General features: G+C 41.5%; 1 protein-coding gene across 1 annotated transcript in view; it reads left to right on the top strand.

The window, feature by feature from the left end:
* Positions 1-6,157: 6,157 nt before the first annotated feature.
* Positions 6,158-21,139, top strand: part of DLEC1 (DLEC1 cilia and flagella associated protein) — a 41,926-nt gene continuing 26,944 nt past the window's right edge. Inside the window, exons 1-14 of the mRNA XM_087751564.1 lie at positions 6,158-6,190; positions 7,408-7,548; positions 9,217-9,373; positions 9,919-10,029; positions 11,276-11,307; positions 11,527-11,747; positions 11,987-12,068; positions 12,463-12,550; positions 13,379-13,552; positions 14,345-14,481; positions 15,392-15,484; positions 16,648-16,738; positions 17,687-17,849; positions 19,601-19,793. Coding sequence (XP_087607690.1) covers positions 6,158-6,190; positions 7,408-7,548; positions 9,217-9,373; positions 9,919-10,029; positions 11,276-11,307; positions 11,527-11,747; positions 11,987-12,068; positions 12,463-12,550; positions 13,379-13,552; positions 14,345-14,481; positions 15,392-15,484; positions 16,648-16,738; positions 17,687-17,849; positions 19,601-19,793 — 1,716 coding nt within the window. The remainder of the gene's footprint in view (positions 6,191-7,407; positions 7,549-9,216; positions 9,374-9,918; positions 10,030-11,275; positions 11,308-11,526; positions 11,748-11,986; positions 12,069-12,462; positions 12,551-13,378; positions 13,553-14,344; positions 14,482-15,391; positions 15,485-16,647; positions 16,739-17,686; positions 17,850-19,600; positions 19,794-21,139) is intronic.

The following is a 21,139-nucleotide window of genomic DNA, read 5'->3' as shown; positions in this document are numbered from 1 at the left end:
ACCTCCCCACTAGAGCAATTCCTTGCCCTTGTCTCAGTGCCTTAGGTGAAGGCCAGTTAGATGGCAATAAGTGAAGGTAAATGGAAACAACATATCCCTCGCTTCATGATTTTCTGGGCACTGGAAAGGCTACTACTGCATGTGTCCTGCTAGCCTGGGCAGAAAAGAAGCTGCTGATTCTGCAGGCAGGTACCAGTTCATCTGGCTGGTGAACCGAGTTGCCTCCTCGCTTTCTTTGATCCGCTGCAAGACTCCCAAGGAAAAGCATATGCAAGCCTGCTGGTTTGGCTGAGCCGGCCTTATCTTTCCCTACCAGGAAAAATGAAATAATACGCTGGGAAAGCGAGGTGATAACACAGCTGTACATTTTTCTGATGACAGACATGCTCTCAGGACACCACCACCTCTTGCACTCTCCCATCCCGGTGGGACAGGTTTTCTTTCTTTCATACCGAGTTTCCCTGACCGTACTCCTACAGACACTATTTCCAGTGAGATTCCTCCCAGTCTGGAGGAGCTAAGGCACAGTCTGGAGCTAACTTGGGCAGCAAGAGTAGAAAATGAGGCAAGCCTGTCCTTAGGAAATCCCCAGCCAGATAAGTCAGAAGGGGGTAAAAAGAAAGTAGCAGGGTGATCTCAGACAGGAGATCCCAAGGGTAAGGAGAAAAACAGAAGGAACAGGCCCGAAGTTTCTCCTCTTCCAAGGTTTCTTTGCATCTATAGAAATCCTGGCTGCTCTGTAAGAAGAAGGAGAACTTCCAAAAGAAACTGAAACCCAGAAGGGAATCAAGGGAAGAGAGAACCATATTGCCTCCTGAAAAGAGTCAATCAGCAGGTTATTCTCAGCAGCATAAATTAGCTCTCGTGGCGTTATGCCATGCCATGCCACGCTAGGTTGCTTCCAGGACACAAGAGGCTGACACAAATCTAGTCCACGTATATCTGTGCAAACGTGGAGTCTGCAGCACAGGTACGAGACGCGGAAATATCCCCAGTGATGTCACTGAAGGGTGGAAGAACGCCATTAAGCATCAATCTGTTTTGTTACTGCAAAGTCTTTAAGATCTGGAGAGATGAAGTCTGTGGTCCAACACCATGTAGATGATGTGCCAAGAAATGGATTCATTTACCAAAAATAGCACTGAGAAGACCCTTTATGATGACAGAAAAAAAATATGTGGAGTGTGAAAATGCCAACCTTATTCTTTAATTTGGGGAAGAAAGGCATATCCAGAAGCAGAAGCCAAATATTGGGCTGAGAATCTAAACAGAGGCTACTTTCCTAGTTAGCTTTCATAGACTCCTTAGAAATAATCAGTGGACCCCCAGCTAGTCACAGAGCACAGAATGAAAACCACTAATTTTAACAAAACACGTTACCGGGTAAACTGCTTTGGGCTACACGTAATAGCTTTTGACAAAAGGAGATCGGACTCTGTAGTCCAATAACCCTCTCTGACCCAGGGACCTGGGAACGTGTTGGTGACCGTGGAGCGTGAGCCCCTTGTTCTGCTCTGCTTGAGCGTCCCAGTGTCACACCAGTACTGTACGCTCCAGCCGGAGGCGTAGCCTGTTTCCAGCTTAATTAGAGCGTGGTGGATCTGCCCAGACACTGTCGGAAAGGAATGACTGGCTCCTTTGTGTATGCATTTTCCACATGCTTCTCCTACATGTTGGGTGTGTCTGCTTTGTAAGATCCCATGCCGCTTGAGTGAAATTACAGCCTAAGTATTTCAGCAGAAGTACGGCAATACCGACTGACACGTTTTAGCGAGGGACAGATGCGTAGATAAAGGAGAGAGGCGTGGGAAACAAAGAAGAGCTTAAAGTCAGGAAGTGTAAACTGGAAGCAAGTGAAAGGGCTGACTCACATCAGGATAACACCACACAAGATGTTAAGAGAGAAAATAACGAAGAGTATCCAGGTGGAACTGCCAATCGCAGGTTATTTCAAACTGTCTCCAAGAGAACTGAAGATGATCTAAGTGCAGCCAGCAAGGCCAGGTCTGTAAGAAATGGATAGTCTTTAAACTAAGTAGGACATTTAAAGACAAAAACAACTTCGGCAGGACAAGGAAGCAGTGCAGTGTGAGAAGCCACCTTTCAGAAACTGAGCTGTTTGGCATTTTTCACCTGAAACTGAAAGGTTATTTCTCCATTTTCCATGTCTTCAAATTTTACTTGGGTTTTAAAGTCAGACTGTGGATGCTGGTTTTAGTTCATCTTCAAGATACACAGGGGAACATGCAATGGAGACTTGCATTCCAGTGATACCTGTTTGGCTGCACCTGCAACAATTACAGGATAATATATAGTTTTGCCAGTGTAGTGAATAAACACACTTGACCTAATACACTGGCACACGCTAGACTGCGATGGAAGTATTTTTACCTGCTCAGTTGCCTGATCAGAACAAAGATTTAATGCAATGTTTGTTTCTAAAGGCTTTCCTGAAATCATGGGAACCTTAGTAAGCCCACTGGAGGGCGGCAACGTCAAAGTGAAGCATTCATCAGCGTACTTTTGGGAATTGCTTCGTGAAAACCCAAACCCAAGAAGAAAACCCTAGCAAGGAAATAGAAATAATTAGAAATAATATTCTGCTACCCCGATGCAAATATGTAAAACAGTGCAATTCTTCCGGTGCAAAAGGCAGTACTGCAATATAATTTCCCTTACTTCCCTGCACCTGAAGAATGCCACCTGAAGGCTGCATGGCTTGTCCTGTTTTCAGAAAATGCTAAAAACATCCAAAAACACTTGGAGTCTTGACGCATTCTGAACCCTATGGATTTGTGGGGGGTTTTAAATCAACATACAACCCAAGACTGTTTTGTGTATCTTTTTAAATACATATATATAATTTGAATTATATTTACATTTGAAATATGTATAGATACATATTTCCAAATGAATACATATTGTTGCATTAATATAATGGGGGCGGCACGTTCAGAAGAATTTTTAACTTTGATTTTTATTTTTAAGAGTGTCCTAAATGTCATAATTTCAAAGAAACCTTTCAAATATCAAGTGAGTGGAATCAGTTTAGTGAGTCTTCCCTCTGTAAGGAAGTCCACTCACATTAGTGAAGATTTTGGGGTCACCGTGAAGATAAATGTATGAATGCTTCTGCAAGCTGTTTTGATTTAGTGAAAGGGTGCTATTATTAGCCCAATATTTACACATTTAAGGAATACAAGTTGACAATAATTTAAGATTATAGTTAGTCAAACGCAACTGTCCATTGCTTTAAAATATATATATAAAGAAATATACTGGCTGACTTACAAACCCAGGTCATAACAACCATCTATACTTTTGATAAAATAAGAGCAAGGTAAATAAAACTGCTACGGAGCTTGCTATTTTTGTAAAAAGTGTAAGATACAGTTCCACTCTGCAATGTAGTTACGTACACCTCGCCTCTTACTCAGTACTTGAGCTCCCTGATTGCATTCAAATCACATCTGGCCATTTTATAGACAAATGTGTTCTGTTACTGACAGTCTTGCAAAGCTAACAAGCAGAAAGAAGGAGCTGGGCTTGCCTTATCCATAGTGTCATTTGGCACCTGGATGCCTGACAAACCGCCTCCATGACTGTAAAGTGATTTTGTCAGGTTACAACGGGAAGGATCTTTTCTGAACATGTTATTACCAGAAGAAAGCATGGTTTTGGACAACAGTTGAACTTTGAAGAGTCCTTGTGGGATAACAATGAATGTGTGGGGACCACCTGGGGAGTGTGAACAAAATAAATATAGAAAAGCAATACAATCCTGGAAAGACACAGAGACTACTTTTTTTCCTCCAAGAGAAATGCCATTGTGCTCCACACTGCACACAAGCATATAAAGTGGGGCCCTCGGGAATCTCTTCAGATCCACACACCCAATCCAAATCAAAGCATCAGCAAAAAAAACAACCTTACACAGTACAGAGGGGAAATACGAGGTAAAATGTCTGATGGAAGTCATACATGGCAGTTAGAGGAAGTATCTACATTTATATTTACAAAAGTAGGCTAAAGTTTCTGTTTGTTTGTTTGTTTTTTTCCATTTCCTACATGCATGAGTCTCTCTTCAGCCTTTGGAAGTCAAATATCTTAGCATGGTGATAAAGAGGATGATATATATGCAAATTGTTCTTAATGTTCACCATATTTATATGGAAATGTGAATATATGTGTGAATTAAACAGCTTTACAATGGCAACAGTGGCATTTATTTTTTGAGTTTGTATGAGTAAATGATGATGGCATAGAAATGGAGATCTAATGAAAAATATAGCAGTGTCGCATGGGAAACAGTTGTGTGTAGCTCTGGACCAGTGTTTAAGCCCTCCCTTCTCATCTTGCATTTGTCTACTGGGCAGATGGATCTCACCTTCACTTCCAGATTTCATGGCGCGTTTCTGGAATTCAGCTGGAAAAAAAAATCCAGCTTCTAAACTGAGATGATCTGCTTGGCAAGTTACTGAAAGACAGTAAAGATGAAAGTACAGAAAGTTTTTTCCACCGTCAGTTTTCATGTACATCTATATACTCCTTTAAACAAAAACATCTGCTTTACTGCCACTACTCTAAGGCTTTCTTAAAGGCTGGGAAAGAGTTCTTTAAAAAATGCTGGATTTTATTAACATTCCAGTTAGCAAACAGATGTTATAATCAATCGTAATAGCACATGATGAGAAAAGTTGGAATTCTGATATGGAAACGTGTCAAAATGTGGATGCTCCAACCTACTTTTAAAGCCAAGGACACACCTACGTGCCTGCACAGAAACAAAGCCGTGAACCTTTTCTCTTGGAAAACACAGGTACCTGGTCCTACCCTTGCCAGACGTCAGCGATTTCTCTGACTTGCCTTAACCTTTGGAACAGGATATTGCAGATTTGCCGAGCTTTCCCTTGGGTAAGTTTCCCTTTTTCACAGGGAAACTAAAAACACAGCACTGCCTCCGAGTCTAATTTGGTGTCTTATTGCAAACGCAGACTTTAGTGAGCTGATGAAGTAAAGTTTGTGTCACCGTGTAGGCACAAGCCCATGAGCCGCATGCCTACAAGCATGGGTTTTTCAACCACCCCCAACAGCTGCTGTGGGGCTTGCACCCCAGGCCTTTACCTGCTCGTGGAACAACACTTGTTGGTGAAATACATTTACTTTTGTGATGGTTATTTTCCGTGAAGTACCATCAGAGGGCAGTAACATTGCCCACATCCACTTCCAACCCCTACAAACCGCCTTTACAGGAACCCCAAAGGAGACCAATGGCCCTGATAGTGACTGAGAAGCCCACAGGCTCCTTCACGCTATAGCAAGATGCAAGGGGGAGGGGGAAAAAAAAAAGAAAAAAAAAAAAAAAAGGAGGCAGGACAAGCAGAAAATGCTACACCAGGATGGTTTCTAAGGAAAATATCACCTGCTTCAGCAGGAGTGGGCGGCTGTTGTTAGCAACCGGCATGCACAGCCGGGGCGCTCCGGCAGGCAGAGGGGAAGATGGGTGGTTTCTCGGGCTGGTGATGAATTACCCCAGGTCCCAGCCCTCGCAGCCCGGCTGGAGCAGCAGGGACGAGCCCTGCCTCTCCGGGCAGCGTGTGGCAGCTGGGGAAGAAGCAGAGGATTTATCTTCTTCCCTCAGCTGCCAAACTCGCGGCCTGCACGGGAGCCTGACAGCGGCCGAGGGGCAAGCCAGGCCGCCTGGAAAACCCAAATCCCCTCAAAAGTTTCAAATCAAGATTTTATTTCGTTTCTTATTAATTCATACAGCTCTTCTGCTTTAACAGAGCACAAAAAGTACCTATTTTGACAGAAGCAGGGCAGAAAACGAGCCTCACAGAGGCACGGGGTGCCGCCCTCAGCCCTCCTAGAGCGCTGGTACAGGCGTATGGCGGCGGGAAGGCGGCCCGGGGTTGTGCGAGGGGTGAGGAAGCCGGGAAGGGGAACGGGGGGCTGCCCCCCGCTATGCCGCTCCGGGGTGGCCTCGGACGGAGCTCGGCCCCCGGCTGCCTCCACTCCGCCCCGGGCCGGCTCCCCCGCCCGGCGCCTGGCCCTTCCCGGTCGCTCAGCAACGGCGGCGCGGCTGGAGGGAGGCGGAGGGAGCGGCGGGAGGCTGAGGGGTCGGGGCCGGCCCGGAGACCCTAGCGCCGGGCTCGCCATGGCTGAGCGCAGCCTCTGCCCCGGCACGCAGGTAACTCAGCGGGGCTGGGCCGGTCGGGCACACACACACCTCGCAAACAGCCTCACACACAGACACAAACACCGCAAACAACCTCACACACACGCCCCTACGCACACCCCGGCACACCGCCTCACGCACACCACACGCACACCCCACGGCACACAGCCTCACACGCACACACCCCCCGCAAACAGCCTGAGACACACCACCACCACCCCCCACGCACACACACACACACACACACCCCGGCACACAGCCCGAGACACAGCACACACGCCCACACATACCCAGCCCCCTGGCACACAGCCTCACACACACCCACAGACACACACCCCTGCAAACAGCCTGAGACACACCACACACACCCCCCCGACACACACACCCCCCCTGCAAACAGCCTCACACACACCACACGCACACTCCTACACACACACCCTCACACCCCCTGGCCACACAGCCTTACACACACATAAACACACACGTCCACACACCCCTGCACACAGCCTCACACCCCTGTACACAGCCGTACACACATACATACACACAGCCTCACACACACATAGACACACACCCCTGCACACAGCGTTGCACTGCTGTACACAGCTCTACGCACACACACACACACAGCCTCACACGCACATACACACACGCCTCCACACACCCCTGCACACAGCCTCGCACCCCTGTACACAACCGTACACACACCCCCACACCCTGCACACACATACACACGGCCTCACATGCACACCCCTGCATACACCCCACACACACACACCCACCGCCCTGCACACAGACACACATACACACCCCCCCACACCCTGCACAGTGCTTGTACCTCTCTCCGTCACACACACACCACTCACATAGCCCCGTACATGCACACCCCTGCATAAACCGTGGCACACGCTGCGTGCACACAGAGAACTGTGTCCACCACCATCGCCTGCACAGCCAGCCAGCCCGCACAGACACACGGTCTATGTGCGTGCACAACCCTGTGTACACCCACACACGCACGTACTTGCCTACCCGCCTCCACACCTCACTGTTCACATACGCACACACCGTGTTTCCCCTTTTGGGGTCCTTCCCAGGTGCCATCCCCAGCCCTTTTTCCCCACTTTTCCTCCTCAGTTTGCTAATTCCCGCCATTTGCACGCACCCTGGGATCTCCTCTGATCCTGTCTCAGGCCGTAAACACCAATATCCTCATTTTCTGTCCTCAGGACATCTCCCACTTGCTCGCTAGCGCCTTTGAGGACCTGTACACGGGAGATGTTATCGGGGTGGACATGGAGAGAAATTGGATCAAGTCCCGAGGAGGAGACAGTGTTTATCACGAAGCCTTTACGGAGGAGCTACAGAAGGTACAAGTTGAAACCAAGTCAGAGTTTGGAGCTCTGTTCAGCTTCCATTGCTACTTCGTAATTTCTACATCTTCTGTAAAATAAAATAAAAAAGTCGGGGGGGATCCCAGAACTGACATTTTAATGGAAATTTACTTGAGCACAGTTTGCCACAGAACCTTTCATACAAATTAATATTTACCACATGCTCCTTCATGATATTCTCAGCTCTGGACGGCTTTTCAGACACAGAGTAAAACCAGTAAAACCAGTAGCCCTTTAAATGCCTATTCTACTGGCTGACAACTTCTCCATGTAACTGCTGGTCAGTGTGCTACACTTCCTATCTTGCAATAAAGTATTCTCATGTGCTGCATTTTGAAACCAGATGCTGCAAATATTATTTAGATGTGCTTACCTTAATGGTGTGCTATGACGCGTAATCCGTTAGCATTTGCAAGGCTGTTTGGAATTCTTGGATGAAATCAACAGTAGAAATGCAAAATACTTGTATTAATCGTTGCTCTGATATTTATTGTCAGTGTATAAAAGTAGAGGCTATTGCTGGATGACTTGAGCAACAGGTATTTTTTCCATTTTGTGTCATCATACCCTCTTCAAAGGTTATCAGACATGAAAAATCTGAAGTTTTGTATTTCTTTTGAATCATTTATGAGTATATTGGTGGGTACAGTATGATCTGAGTAATAAATGGGAGTACTTCTGCTTGGATAAGGTTCATTTCCACTGAGAGTACATGTCTGTAACATGTATGTTACAGCTGAACTAGTCACCCAGGGCTCTCTGTATCATCAGAAAAAGGAAAAAAAACCCACCAAACCAGGCACTTTTAGGGCACAATCCACCTGATCCATTTTAGGTAGCAATTTTCGCATGGGGTGGGATCATATCCTGGGTTCCAGTAACAGTGGAGGGATCCCAGAATGAGCAGGACAGGAGGAAGCATCTCATTGTAGCTGTGATGCATCCTACCCTTTCTATTTAAAAAATGAAATGGAATTCTTTAATTCTATTAAATGAATTATTTAATTCTATTAAATGAGCCAAAAGATTAAACGTTGTTACAGAAAAGTTCTGCAGAAAGCTCAGGTAGGCTACAGATGCTCCTGAGACCAATATCTATCAGTTTCTCTTGGTGTTGCTCTTGTATGCCGCTGTGCCTCTGCTATATTCTCTCTTTAACTTACATTGATACCTCTTTGAGGCAGGATTTTTTCTTTTTGAGTTGTGCTTGTAAAGCACTTACCATACTGGGCAGAGTGACCCAAAATATATCGGAAGAAGTGAAATTTCACTGCTGGGATATTTTGGAGTTATAGAAACCTTCCTAGTCACTAGGAGGGAGCATTCACTTTAAATTTAATCCTACACTTCTAGGCAAAAGGCAGTGCACTTGCTACTGTCCCACAGAAGGTAAAAGACCTTCTCTTGTTCTGAGAGAGTCTCCTCATCTTTGACACATTTTTCTTGGGTAGTGCTTCTTACCCAGCACAAGTTAAATGATAGGAATGACGGTGTTTATGCTTGTAAAGTAATGATGTTTTACCAGTCTATCTCTGTTTACCTCTCAAAGGCAAATAGAAAACATTTATCTGCAACAAGATCTTTAATAATTTGTGACAGCTCAAATCAGACTCATTTCTCTACATTCACCCATACATGTGACAGCTTGTTGCTGAATATGAGTGCCGATTGACAGAAGCTGACATAGTAGAAAAGAACATCATTCAGGCCCAGGATCGAGCAAAAGCTGAAGAAGAAAGGGCCCTAAACGTGCTGAAGGCAGATGCGGGGGAAGATTTCCACAAAATGGTATTACCACCAGGTGAGGATTCTGGAAATACTGTCTCTCCCAAGTACATGCTTATGGTACCTGGAGATCAACGCAACGTTTGTCTGAATCACTGGTAGGACTGACACTAGACTCAGTGAGCTTTTAGTTTGGCTTTGCATCAGTGGAGCAACTTTGAAGGATTTTGTGCAGAGATTCAAGCAGAGTAACATCTGTTTAACACTGTAAGAAACTGAACAACTGGGTCATTTTCAAGGTATTAAATTTGCAATAAATGGCTTACCACCTCACTTTATTACAAGCATACACACCTTGATATATAGCAGCAACGAACAGAAATTAAATGTTTCTCCAATGGCTGCATAGCTGGGTTTGAACTGAATTTAGAATCGTGGAGATACATGTCCAAGTCTTGGGATTAAAATATCAGACTGTTTCTCTGTCCAAAATTATTTTCTGATAGTGATGAGTTATAAAGACAACATTACTCTGGATTGATCAAAACAGTGTATCTTAAGGGGCTAAGCTTTTGCATTTTTTTTTATGGGTTTGTTTGTTTGTTTGTTTTCCTGTTGCAGTGGCATCTTCTTTTCGGTGGATAGTGGATAATGAACTTCTCAGAAAAAATCATTTAACCTGCCCTGATGATTATATCACTGATAAATTACCTGTTACTAGAGCACCGAAAGGTAACTTTTAAAGCAGAGAATAATTTAGACTTTGTAGAACACTCTATAAGAATTGAAGCATTGGAGGATGTAGCAGATCTGAGTATATTTTTATAGTTTTCTACCAAAGCAGAAGGGACTCTAGTATTACAAGCATAAAATTCCCCTAAAGGGTCATTGTCAAAATAAAATTGATAAATTAAAAATTATTGAGTTTAAATGTGCTTAAATGTGAAATTTAATGGTGGTTGCACGTTTGTGTACAGTTCCTTCCATCTGACACAAAAATTACATTAATTGTGGCTGCTCTGCCTCTATTCAATTTCATTAGCACAAAGCTGCGACTACATCTTGTATACAGAGAAGGGAAGTGGTTACATTAAAGTAAAAACTATTTTCAGTGAAATAAAATTGTATTCTTTATTTTGGGCTTAAAATTTTCCAGTTCTGGAGATGTATCAGTTTAATTTATAAATGAAGATGAGTAAGAAAAATCTTTTGGGCAACGTCAAGACTTCTTTACTTCTTTTACTCATGGATGAGAGAATGTGAAAGGTTTTAGTATCATTAAAATGAAATTTTCCAGTCAAGTCAAAACAAACATTTCAGAGTAATCAATGTAGTCACAAATTCCAAGATTCCATTTTTTTTTCCCATTGTAATTCCAAACAAAGCCAAAAATCTAACATCTCAGAGTTTCCTCTGAGGTGGCAATTTTGTGGTCTAACTACAGGAACATGGGACTAGATGGTACGTCCTGTTTATGTCAATTTTCTGACTGTCATAAGTCCATCATATAGATCTTTTTGTAAACTGAACAGGACATTCTAAGTCGCACTCACTGGTAAGATTAACATAGCTTTCTGAGAGTAATATAGCTTTCTTTGTGTATAGCTTGTTTAATTAGTATTTCGAAAATCTTTCGTATTAAAGCACTATGCTTCATTTGTGCAAAATAAACTGTAAATATAAATGAATTCTAGAGGATTTGAAGTGTATTTTTACCATCAACAAGACTAAAATAAATTCATATACCTGTGCATAGAATAAATGCTTATAATTGATGCTTTTCTCTTATAGAATTATATTTTTCTTTGAATTGCAGGAAAATCAGAACCTGGCTACATCAGAGAGACATTTAGTTTTAATCAGCATGTTTCTTCAGGCTCGCAGGACCAGATGCCTGCAGGGATTGCACACCTACAGAAAATACCTGGTAATCTGCCAAATGTGTCTTTATGCACATTAACTCTGCCTTCAACTCCAGACTCTAGCCACCAGACTAAAAAGACAAGTAAGGTACATTTTACAGATTTATTTTATATTTAAAGGGTAAATATCAAATCATTGTTGATTTGGCTCCAGTACTGATTTTATTTCATCTGTTAAGAGAAAGACAATATCTCTATATGAATTTTTCATTCTGTATAGCTTTAATTAGACATGTACAGATACCTTTTTCATCATCAAAATTGCCGTGTTTAATTTTTTGCACCATGATCTCTTTGTTTTTCAAAGAAAACTAATGCCTCACAGAAGCTAGCCTGGAAAGATAGTAAGTGCAAAGCAGAGAGAGAAAGTGAGTGTGCTTACCTTGCCGAACTTGAGAAAAGACAGAATTACTTGAAGAACCCCCGCTTTTTCCCACCAAATGCTCTTCAAGGAGGCAAATCTCTTGTCATTTCTCAAGAAAAAGTGGAACAAACCATAGCCAGAAGAAAAGCAGAAGATAATAAAGGGTATGCAGTATATACAGTTTCTTGATTCTGAGTTGGAGCACAGAGAGAGCTCCGCTATAGAATTACTGTGGATTAACACGTAGATATTTTGAGCTAAATGTCTGTATAGTCTCTTAGGAAACAAAGTATGTCTGTATGACATTTCGGTTTTGCTAAGGAATACATTTTGCAGTTTCTGATTTTGTCAGTATTTAAAGAACTAGGCAGTAAGATAAGGTCTCCTTTTTTTTATCTTTCAGTGATACTTCATTTGTTCCTGTGTTTCTTGCCAATCCACCTACTGTTTTGTTTTCTGATTATGAAGTTGGCCACGTTTATGAGGTGAGGACTTACTTCTTTGTAGAGAGTTAGTTCTACCACTGAGAAGCATTATGTCCTGCCATGATCTACATATTTCACCCGATCTTTTGGCTTTCTGCAGTTTAACAAAACTCTGAGTTTCTTCTTTATAGTGAATGAATGACCCTTTAGCTTCCTTCAAGATACTCTTTCACACATGCCACTGACACACTAACCAGTGAAAGCTAAAAGGGACCCATTTCAGTCTCTGCTTGGTTTTGGTAGTATCTGACTCAGACTTTATTGAATAAACCTAGATTTTTAGGCCGGTTGTGATGATGAATTAGCTACTACTAGCAGAGTACTAGGGAAATGCAACCATTATGATGAGTGATGATAAATACAATGGAGTATTGTATTTTCTTTTTAAATGAAGATGACTATAGAGCTGCAGAACATCACTTCAACATGTCATCGTGTAAGACTTATCCCCCCCTCTACTTCAGCATTTGCCATTGGGCCAGGTAAGGGTTATTTTTACTGCCTTTAAGATGTTAACATGTAAGAGATCTAATTTACCTGCTTGAGCAAAGATTTTTCAGCGACATTATGTTTGGTTCTGCTATCCATAGTGCTTGGGGTAGGACAATAATCTGCTCAGTTCTTTGGAGACTGAAGGTTGTCTTATGTCTCTAGGGCCATTCACATGCAAGTCATAAGCAGATTCAAATAGTCTAATGAGGAATTAAAGAAGACTAACTAACATTAAAATGTTTGAAGTTAGATTGAAATATATCCATGGAGTACCTAGATTGAGTCTTATCCAAAATTTATCTAGGAACAGACGTAGTGTCCATTGAAATCAGTAGGGGGAGAGGGCAAGAAATAGCAACCTTCAATTGCCGCAAGGAAGATTAGGTTAGAGGAAAGGTAAGAAAAACATCTTTCCTATAGTAGGATAGCCAGGAACTGGCATAGATTGCCTAAGGAGATTGTGGTATTTCAGTCACGGCATTGGAGGAATATTTAGAAGTTAGATTCCCCCATGTCAACCGTCTTGTCTTGTGGCAGAGGAAAACTGGGTAACGTCTCTAGGTTTCACCTCACTCTGTTTTCTGTAGTTACGAGAAGCATATTTCAAACAAAAAATTCTTTGAGTTCAGTGGAAGATAACGCACATACAGAGATTACACTGGCAGGCCTTTTGTGGTCCTTCATTTTTATCAGCTTGACTCAGGCAATAAATGGGGAGAGTTTACAGGCACCTTTCCAGAGGGAGATGTGATCATAAATACATATACCAACTTTGGCAGGTTTTAATTTTTTTAATTCCCTGCACTTTTTTTTCTAAGGAAAATTTCCAGGAAAGGGAGGAATGATTGCTCCTGGGATGACATGCCAGTATATGGTCCAATTTATTCCTGAATATCTAGGAGATTATGAAGATTGTATATTAGTGGAGACTCAAGTATCAGAACCTCTTCTGATCCCGATCCAAGCTAAAAGAACACCTCCAGTGTTAACATGTCAGTAATGCCCAATTCTTAATTTTCTCTAAAGTTAAATGGATTTGTTGATTTTTTTTTTATTTTACTGTCTGCAATTTTATGTCACAAAACAAATGTGGAGAAACTTGGCAGTGCTTTTTCTACATTTTGATTTCTATCTCATTTTCACTCATAATAGATTTATTAGTTATTAAAATGTAATCCTGTCAAATTTTTCCTCAATTATTTTTGCTTGCCATATCAAGCTCAGTTTTTTCACTGTATTAGAGGAGTGAGCAGGAGCCACTTTTTGAGGTTTGTGTCTTGTTGATTCCTGAACTACTAACTGTAATTACCAATCCTAAATATTAAGGAATTATGATTTAGTTACAAATATTTGATGCTATTAATTAATATTCATGGAATGTTACATTAATTATATATAGATATGACATATCTGCAGGATTCACCTTTCAGATATCTAGCGTCAACTGTAACAACCAGGATTACTTTTGCAGAAACTTGCTTTGATTTTTTGTAAATTCACCTTTCCTGTTATACTGAGCTTTTTAAAAAGTCATCTTACTTTTTGTCCTCATTCAATGGAGTCTTTAAATAGGAAGCAGCATTCAAATGTAAGATGAATGTAGAAATATGGACCTCATACTGTGTAAATTTCAAATGGAAAGAATTTAAGGCTTTTTAGGATTGCAGCACCTAGCTTATTCATGTGCAATAATGTTGTCTTTAACGAGTTATTTAAGAACTGGCTTTGCCAGCTGCTAGCCTTCACTGTCTGTGTAGTCTGATTTTCTGTGTTACTCATTGCAGTGCCTCACATTATAGACTGTGGTTCCTGTCTTGTTGGAGGAATAAAAGTGATGATGATTTTGTGCAGAAATGAGGGATTTCGCACTGGGGAGTTCTGTATAATGCCAAAGAAAGCCTGGCCACCTCCTAATTTCAGGGTGAGTGATTAGAAGGGGAATACTGGACAGGGTATGGTATAGATGCCCTGACGTGAAGGCCTTTGATGTAGTCATGGTATATGAGCACAGAAGTTGTAAGGCCTTGCTGGGGACATCTGTATTGTTCCGTTCCCTCAGGGATTCACATTTATCCTCGAGCCCAGTCTCCCTCAATGTCCGTACCTCCTGCTTGTGCTCTGGCTTGCCTCTGGAAGAAGTTGTCTTGCTCAGTGGTGAGGTAAACCTAGGCAAACATCAGGGAAAGGACAACTGGCTTGAACCTTAATCTTATCCTTAAAGCAAATAGAAATGCAATCAGTTCTAGCATTGCTTGAGCTAATTTCCTCCCCACCAAAGATATCACTTACTGACCTTGCTGCACCTGTAGACCCTAGCAGTCCACTCCAGTATTGCTGTCTTTAGCTTTCCATCACAAAACAGGGTCTAAGTGATACGGACAAAGAAGATACGATGTGATTGGTAGATTGGCATTTTATCTGCTGGAGAAAAGGCTGATGTGCCAGGTGGTCCCTCCTGAAACGCTTTACAGTTCCAACTCAAAGTGAGTTATAAGCATGGAGAAACAGACAGAGCTCCTATGCTCAGGCATAGCTGTTCTTCTGTGAACACGCGTATTATGGCTCCTGACACTATCGTTTGTCTTTGGAGACAACACTTTCCCTCCTTCTTTCACCAAGGTAATTATAAAGCATGGAGCATTTCTTCTAATTAAGCCATATACATGAGCTACATACTTTTGAGGTGTGTGAAAAAAAATTACAGTGAGAGGTAGAACAGTTATGTAGTATACTGCCTGGTTTAGGTAACCCTCTATTTTAAAAACAACAACCTGATCAATTTAATTTATTAATCTTTTTTTTTTTTTTTTTTTTTTTTTTTAACAATTTAGGCTGTTGCCACTGTTGGCTTTGTGATACAAGATCCTTTTGGGATCCATCCTGCTGTTTTTGAGCTAGCTCCAGGGCAGAGTACAACAGTAGAGGTTAGTACCAACTGCTATAGAAAGTATTTGTACTTTACCAAATACATTAGCAAACAAGATTATTTTAGAAGATCTTGGCTGGCCTTGCGAATTTGGGTTTGTGTGAGCAAAAATGCTCAAATCCTTTTGTGCAATTATGCTGGAAGAATTGCAATTGTGAGTCTTACTGGAGGGTCTGTCATTGCAACTTTCAGGTCTCACTTAGCCACTCAGAGACCAGTCAGATTCTCCCCACACAAAGAATCCTGTCAGAGAAAACAGGAATCTGAGAACACAGGAGTCCTTATTTCACTCCAGCTGGGGTGTCAAGTCCAAGAGACTTCTCCTTTCCGAGCTTCCTTGGAAAAAAAGGACATTAGGGGAAAAAAAAATCTTTCAGTGTAGAGCAGCAGGTACAAATCCTTCACTTATGCTGTGCTCTTTCCTGAAAAAGATCCTGCAGTAGGTGTGCGTTACTGCTTGCCACCACTGCTTTTTCTGATGTGGGCCACATTTTATTATAGATATGGAGAGTACGGCTAGCCTCCAGCCCATCCTTTCTCCAGTATCTCCTGGCTGTTGATGATAAGAGGAATGAGTCAGGCAGGTGAAATATTTCTCCTCCTTTATGTCTCCCCGAGTGCATTGCTTCAGCAGGGCCAAGCAAATGTGGGAGAGAAAGAGGAGATGGATTTAGCATGGGTTGGGTTTGCAGGCGGTAGTAGAGAAGAGGTAGAATAACCATGGTGCACATTACACAGCCAAAGGTTTTGGCCCCTGAACGATTTTTGTGGAGGTGGAGCTCAGGAAAGGCACACAGCAGCTGCCCTGGTCACACTGTTGTAGCTTGACAGGCAGCGGTGGTGTTGTTCAGTCAGTGACTGAGGGCAGAGTCGATTCCGAGGGTGCGATTCATACAACTAGCCCAGTAGACTGCCCACATCTCCAGTGACTATAAAGGCAGCCTCTGGTGACCATCCAGATACACACATGTAAGTTTAATGGCCCAGAAAACTCCTATTTCTTTCTGGTCTGTATTAAGGGAATGTGACACTGTCTGTTTCTTGCAAGTGTAAGATTTAATTACTAATCACTAGAACTGTCCTTTAGTGAACAGTTACGAATTGAGGTTCATTACTTCCTGGAGAGAAATCAGACATTGCTATTCCACTTCTCTCTTTCAGGTGGTGTTTTTCCCTTCTTTTCCAGAAGTCTCACAGCAAACATACACCATTGTTTGTGACAATTGCCAAGTCAATGATGTTACAGTCACAGGTTTGTTTCCAACGCCTTTCAGAGGTCACGTTTCTAATGCTGTAGATATTCAAATAATGTGAGCGGTGGTTGATGGCTTGAAGTAACAGTAAGATTTTATGTCATTGGATTAAGCAAATACTTTGTCCCCTGATAGTGTTAAATGCTAAGCATTTTTATTACTATTATTATTATTACTACCCCATCCCATAGTGCATGAAATACAGGGGATTCAGAAAGCACTCAGCTCTTAACCCACTGTAGCCAAAACTCCAAATGTAAAATGTCGTCAAGCAGCAGAAAAGAACACCTGTAGTCAGGTGCAATTCATTTCTTAGGCTTTTGTATCAATAAGGTAACATGACAAACTCTAAACCATCAGCTTTAACAGGGCAGAAATACATTTGGGTGTGAAGCAAATTTGGGGCACATCTTGGATTAGGGTATTCATGCGAGACAGACAGTCTTTGGATTAGCTCATGAAACCAGTTGAAATTCTTGTAGGTGTTAGTGCTTGTCCCGTAATGTATTTGTGAGTGCTATAACATTAGGCTTGACTTGCAGTCTATTTAATCACTTCATTACAGGTATTTCCTTTGGAAAATTTTAATAGTGCATTTGCTGCTTATTTTTATTTTAATATACTACTCAAAACATCTGGGAGCCACGTTATCAACCATTGCAAACATTCTGCTCCGCTCAGTGAAACGATGCTGATGTAAGTGAGCTGAGGTTGTGGCCATGAAATCCAAATCTCTTAAATTCGTGAAGAGAAGATCTCTGTTGATATATGTTGATGAACAAAGAACATCAGGAAAATATTGTACAATTAACACATTGGAGTTCTGAAACTTGAGGAAACATCAGATATAATCAGTAATGGCCATTGCTGGCATTTGCTGTTAATGAGTAATATGAACAATGTTAATAGCCAGATGGTAAACAGTAATACCTACTTATTTCTTCAAGGGGTTGGAGAGCTGATAGCTCTGGAGCTTTTGTTCGTCACGGGTGGAGAAAGCAAACCTGAACCCGGTGAAGTTACTGATGTAACAGCACAGCATCTCATACGATTTGACCCCCAAAACCCACACATCACCGAGGAGAAGAAATTGGTTATAAGAAACTCTACGTACGTAGCTACTATTAAGAGAGTAATGCTCTGCAGTCTGAACGTACTGGTCAGGATCTCATTTGTGATACCATCCTCGCTCAAGCTGGAGAAACCTTCATGCACTTGATAAACTTTGTGCAGAAGCTTTGCTTCTTTTTGCTCCATTCTTTAGGAATTAAGGTTCGAGGATATACTTGTAAGAGCAGGAACATTATGTATAGATCAAACATTATGGCAACCATTAGCCAGACCACTTGGTTCATACACTGCCAAGGTCAATATATTTGCCTCAGTATAGAGAAAAAGATTTATAAATATGAATGGTTGCAGGTTTAACAGGGTCATCCAGATGGGATTTATCTAACTTTACATGTCTACAGTGTATACTTGGGCAACTGCACTAAGCACCCTATACTCTTTTCCTTTCATAGTGCAGGGAAATATATGCTTTTAAGGATGCCATTCTGCCTGTAGATATCTCCCATAGAACAAGACACAACGCATCCTGGACTCCACTGGATCTCCACTAATTAAAATGGGAGCCCGATGTAACTAGCTCATATTAAAACTTCCCAATTATTCCTATTATTGAGTCCTAATAGATTTAAATATAAACTCTGTGTAAGTCAAGGAATATGTCCCTATGTGCAATTACATTGTACTGAACATAGTGGAATCCCGATTTTGGTGAAAATCAGTCGGACAATGATAGAAGTACACTAATGTGCACGACTGCAGTAGTTAGAGGCTGCAGACCATCAAAGCGGTGAGGAGGTCAGTGCTGGTTTTAGATATATTCATGTAAATTGCTACTTGCTACAGTGAGTTTCTGGACATTTTTGGGGGGGCCTGGAAACCACACATGCATAATACCAGAACAGAACGCTGTTTGGGTATAGAAACTGTGATTCAGTGAACTGGACACTGTAAACTGACGAAGGATGTGACTCTGCCAGTTTCCATGTTTTCTCTGTGTTATAATCATGACAGCAGTCCCTGCACATCTGCTGTCAGCATTGGTATGAAACAAAGCTGGACAGGCTGAGACTGAACGCCACAGAAGCAGGAAAGAGAAAACTTTCTACTGCTATAGAAAGTGATACGAGAAATTGTACATGTTGGGTTTTATGTCACTGATACTCACTTTCAAATTCCAGTGTCCTTCCTATCCTTAGGAAGGCAAAGTTTTTGAGGTCAGTATGAGCAAGGTTTTAAAACCCACGAACACATTCCATGAAACACACTTCGGCTGAAGCAACCTTTTCTGGATTACAATGAATATTGCAGAGCCTTTGCTATCATCTTAGCTGGAGCCCCTGTGTTTCTTGGTATGTTAAATACCACAGCTTGCACTTGGATTAAATTCAGACTGTTATGTAGATCGTCAGCAGTGGTCCAGTGCAAACATACTGATATCAGCAGTAATTGTCCTGTTGATCTCAGCTTCTTGAAAGAAGAATTACAGAGTTTTCTAAAAGTTGCATTACATGACAAGTTAAATAAGGCAAGAAAGCGTTAACATATCTTGCTCATTTATATAATTTACTTCCATATATTAGCATGTTCTTTGTACAATTTGTATACTCTGACTCTATGCTGCCTCATCAGCTTTGTAGCTCACAAAGACTAGTAAGTCTAACCCCTGTAATTTTTAAGGAGAAAAATTCCCTACATGGAAAAAGGAACTGAAAATCTTCTCCCAATATTTTACTCAAAAATATCTGATTTTTTTAATCATAGCTTTTTGTTGTTTCTTGATGTCTTTGCAGCCACATAGAACTTCCTTTCTACTGGCAGATAATGAAGCCTAATCTGAAACCATTAATACCAGAAGAAACTGCAGACTTTATGAAGCTCAAATACAATCGAGACACAGAGTCAGCCTTCTCCCTAAATCCTGAGCAGGGAGTTTTGCTTCCCGAAGCTGATCATGAGTTTATTCTCACTTACACTCCACAGGAGGTACGGCTTGTGATTCTTTCCTATCTACAAACTCCAGCTGTGTATTTTTATGCAAGTCATAAAGTCCTTGCTGTGCAGCTTTCTGAATTAAATTTAATTAGCTGGTACTATGCTGTGATAAACAGTGTTCAAAATGTAGAAAGTTACTAAAAGAAAACATGTTTTGACTGCAAAATATGAGACAGTTTCTGATCTCATGTCATTTTTGGTACTGATTGGACACGATTAATTTTACAGTGAAACTGTGGACACATCCTCATAGCTGCAGCTGTGCTGGCTGGTAAAGTTACCACTCTTGCATTACGAGCTCCTCCACAATCTCCTGACCCTTCCCATCTGCGGAGTGAGCTGCTTTGCTCCATACTTGCTCCAGCCTAAACAAGTCTGGTTAGCAAAGAGTGATTATTTAAACTGTTTCCAACTGTAGCTTTTTTGGGCTGAAATGGGTCCTATGAACAGCTGTGTGATAAATTAAGGGGGTAGTAGTAGCCCTTGGCAGAGAAACGATGGTATGCAGCTGTGGGTAAAGAGGGGTGCAACGATGTTTGAATGCAGCTGTAGCAGTGACTGTTGTCTTAGTTTCTGTTCTGCTGTCCGTGTGAATAAGAAGCATGAGCTCACTGTATTTAAAGAAACTCGATCCAAAGTAAGCCCAAGAGTGGGAATATCCCATGCTGTGGTGATTGACAGATATGGGAATACCTCAAACAAGTATGGAAGAGAAACTAACTGGGTTTTTAAAATATTTTAATTCGTTAATAGAAAAATATATTAATGATGTTTTAAAGATTTTAATTTGTTAACAAAAATATATTGAATTAACATATACACTTAAATTAATATCTCTCTACAAACAAATTAATCTTTTGCAAAGCCCTTCAAATTTAAGGCCTGCTTCTGTGTTTCCTTTTTTTTTTCCCCATTAGAATATAGAAGGAATCCTCTTTTCCCATGACAGGAAAGTAAAGTTTCTTACTCAAAATCAGATTGATAGTGAATTAAGCTAAATATCCTGGAGTGGTTAGAAGAAACTTTAAATTAGTACAGCAGTACTGATCTTAATTTGGGGAGCCTTTGCAGATGCTTGTGTGTAGTATGCAATATACTAGGGAAATAATAACAAGCATGTCAAAAATGAGTATTTTTCTTGGAACCATACACCATGAGATCAGAATCTGGCTGGATATTTTGCAGTCAAACATGTTTTCTTTTAGTAACTCTAAAGTTTGAATATTGTTTATCAGAGCTTAGTACTCCGATGATGATCGTTCATCCTTTAAATGTAAGCTACTTTTTCATCTTTTTTTAATGCACAACATAACTGATTACTTGACATTAAAATCCTC

Source organism: Nipponia nippon, unplaced genomic scaffold (genome assembly GCF_047370975.1).
Source record: "Nipponia nippon isolate SJK-2023a ecotype South Korea unplaced genomic scaffold, ASM4737097v1 scaffold_1, whole genome shotgun sequence".
Classification (NCBI taxonomy): Eukaryota; Metazoa; Chordata; class Aves; order Pelecaniformes; family Threskiornithidae; genus Nipponia; species Nipponia nippon.
This window is presented reverse-complemented; position numbering and strand designations above follow the sequence as displayed.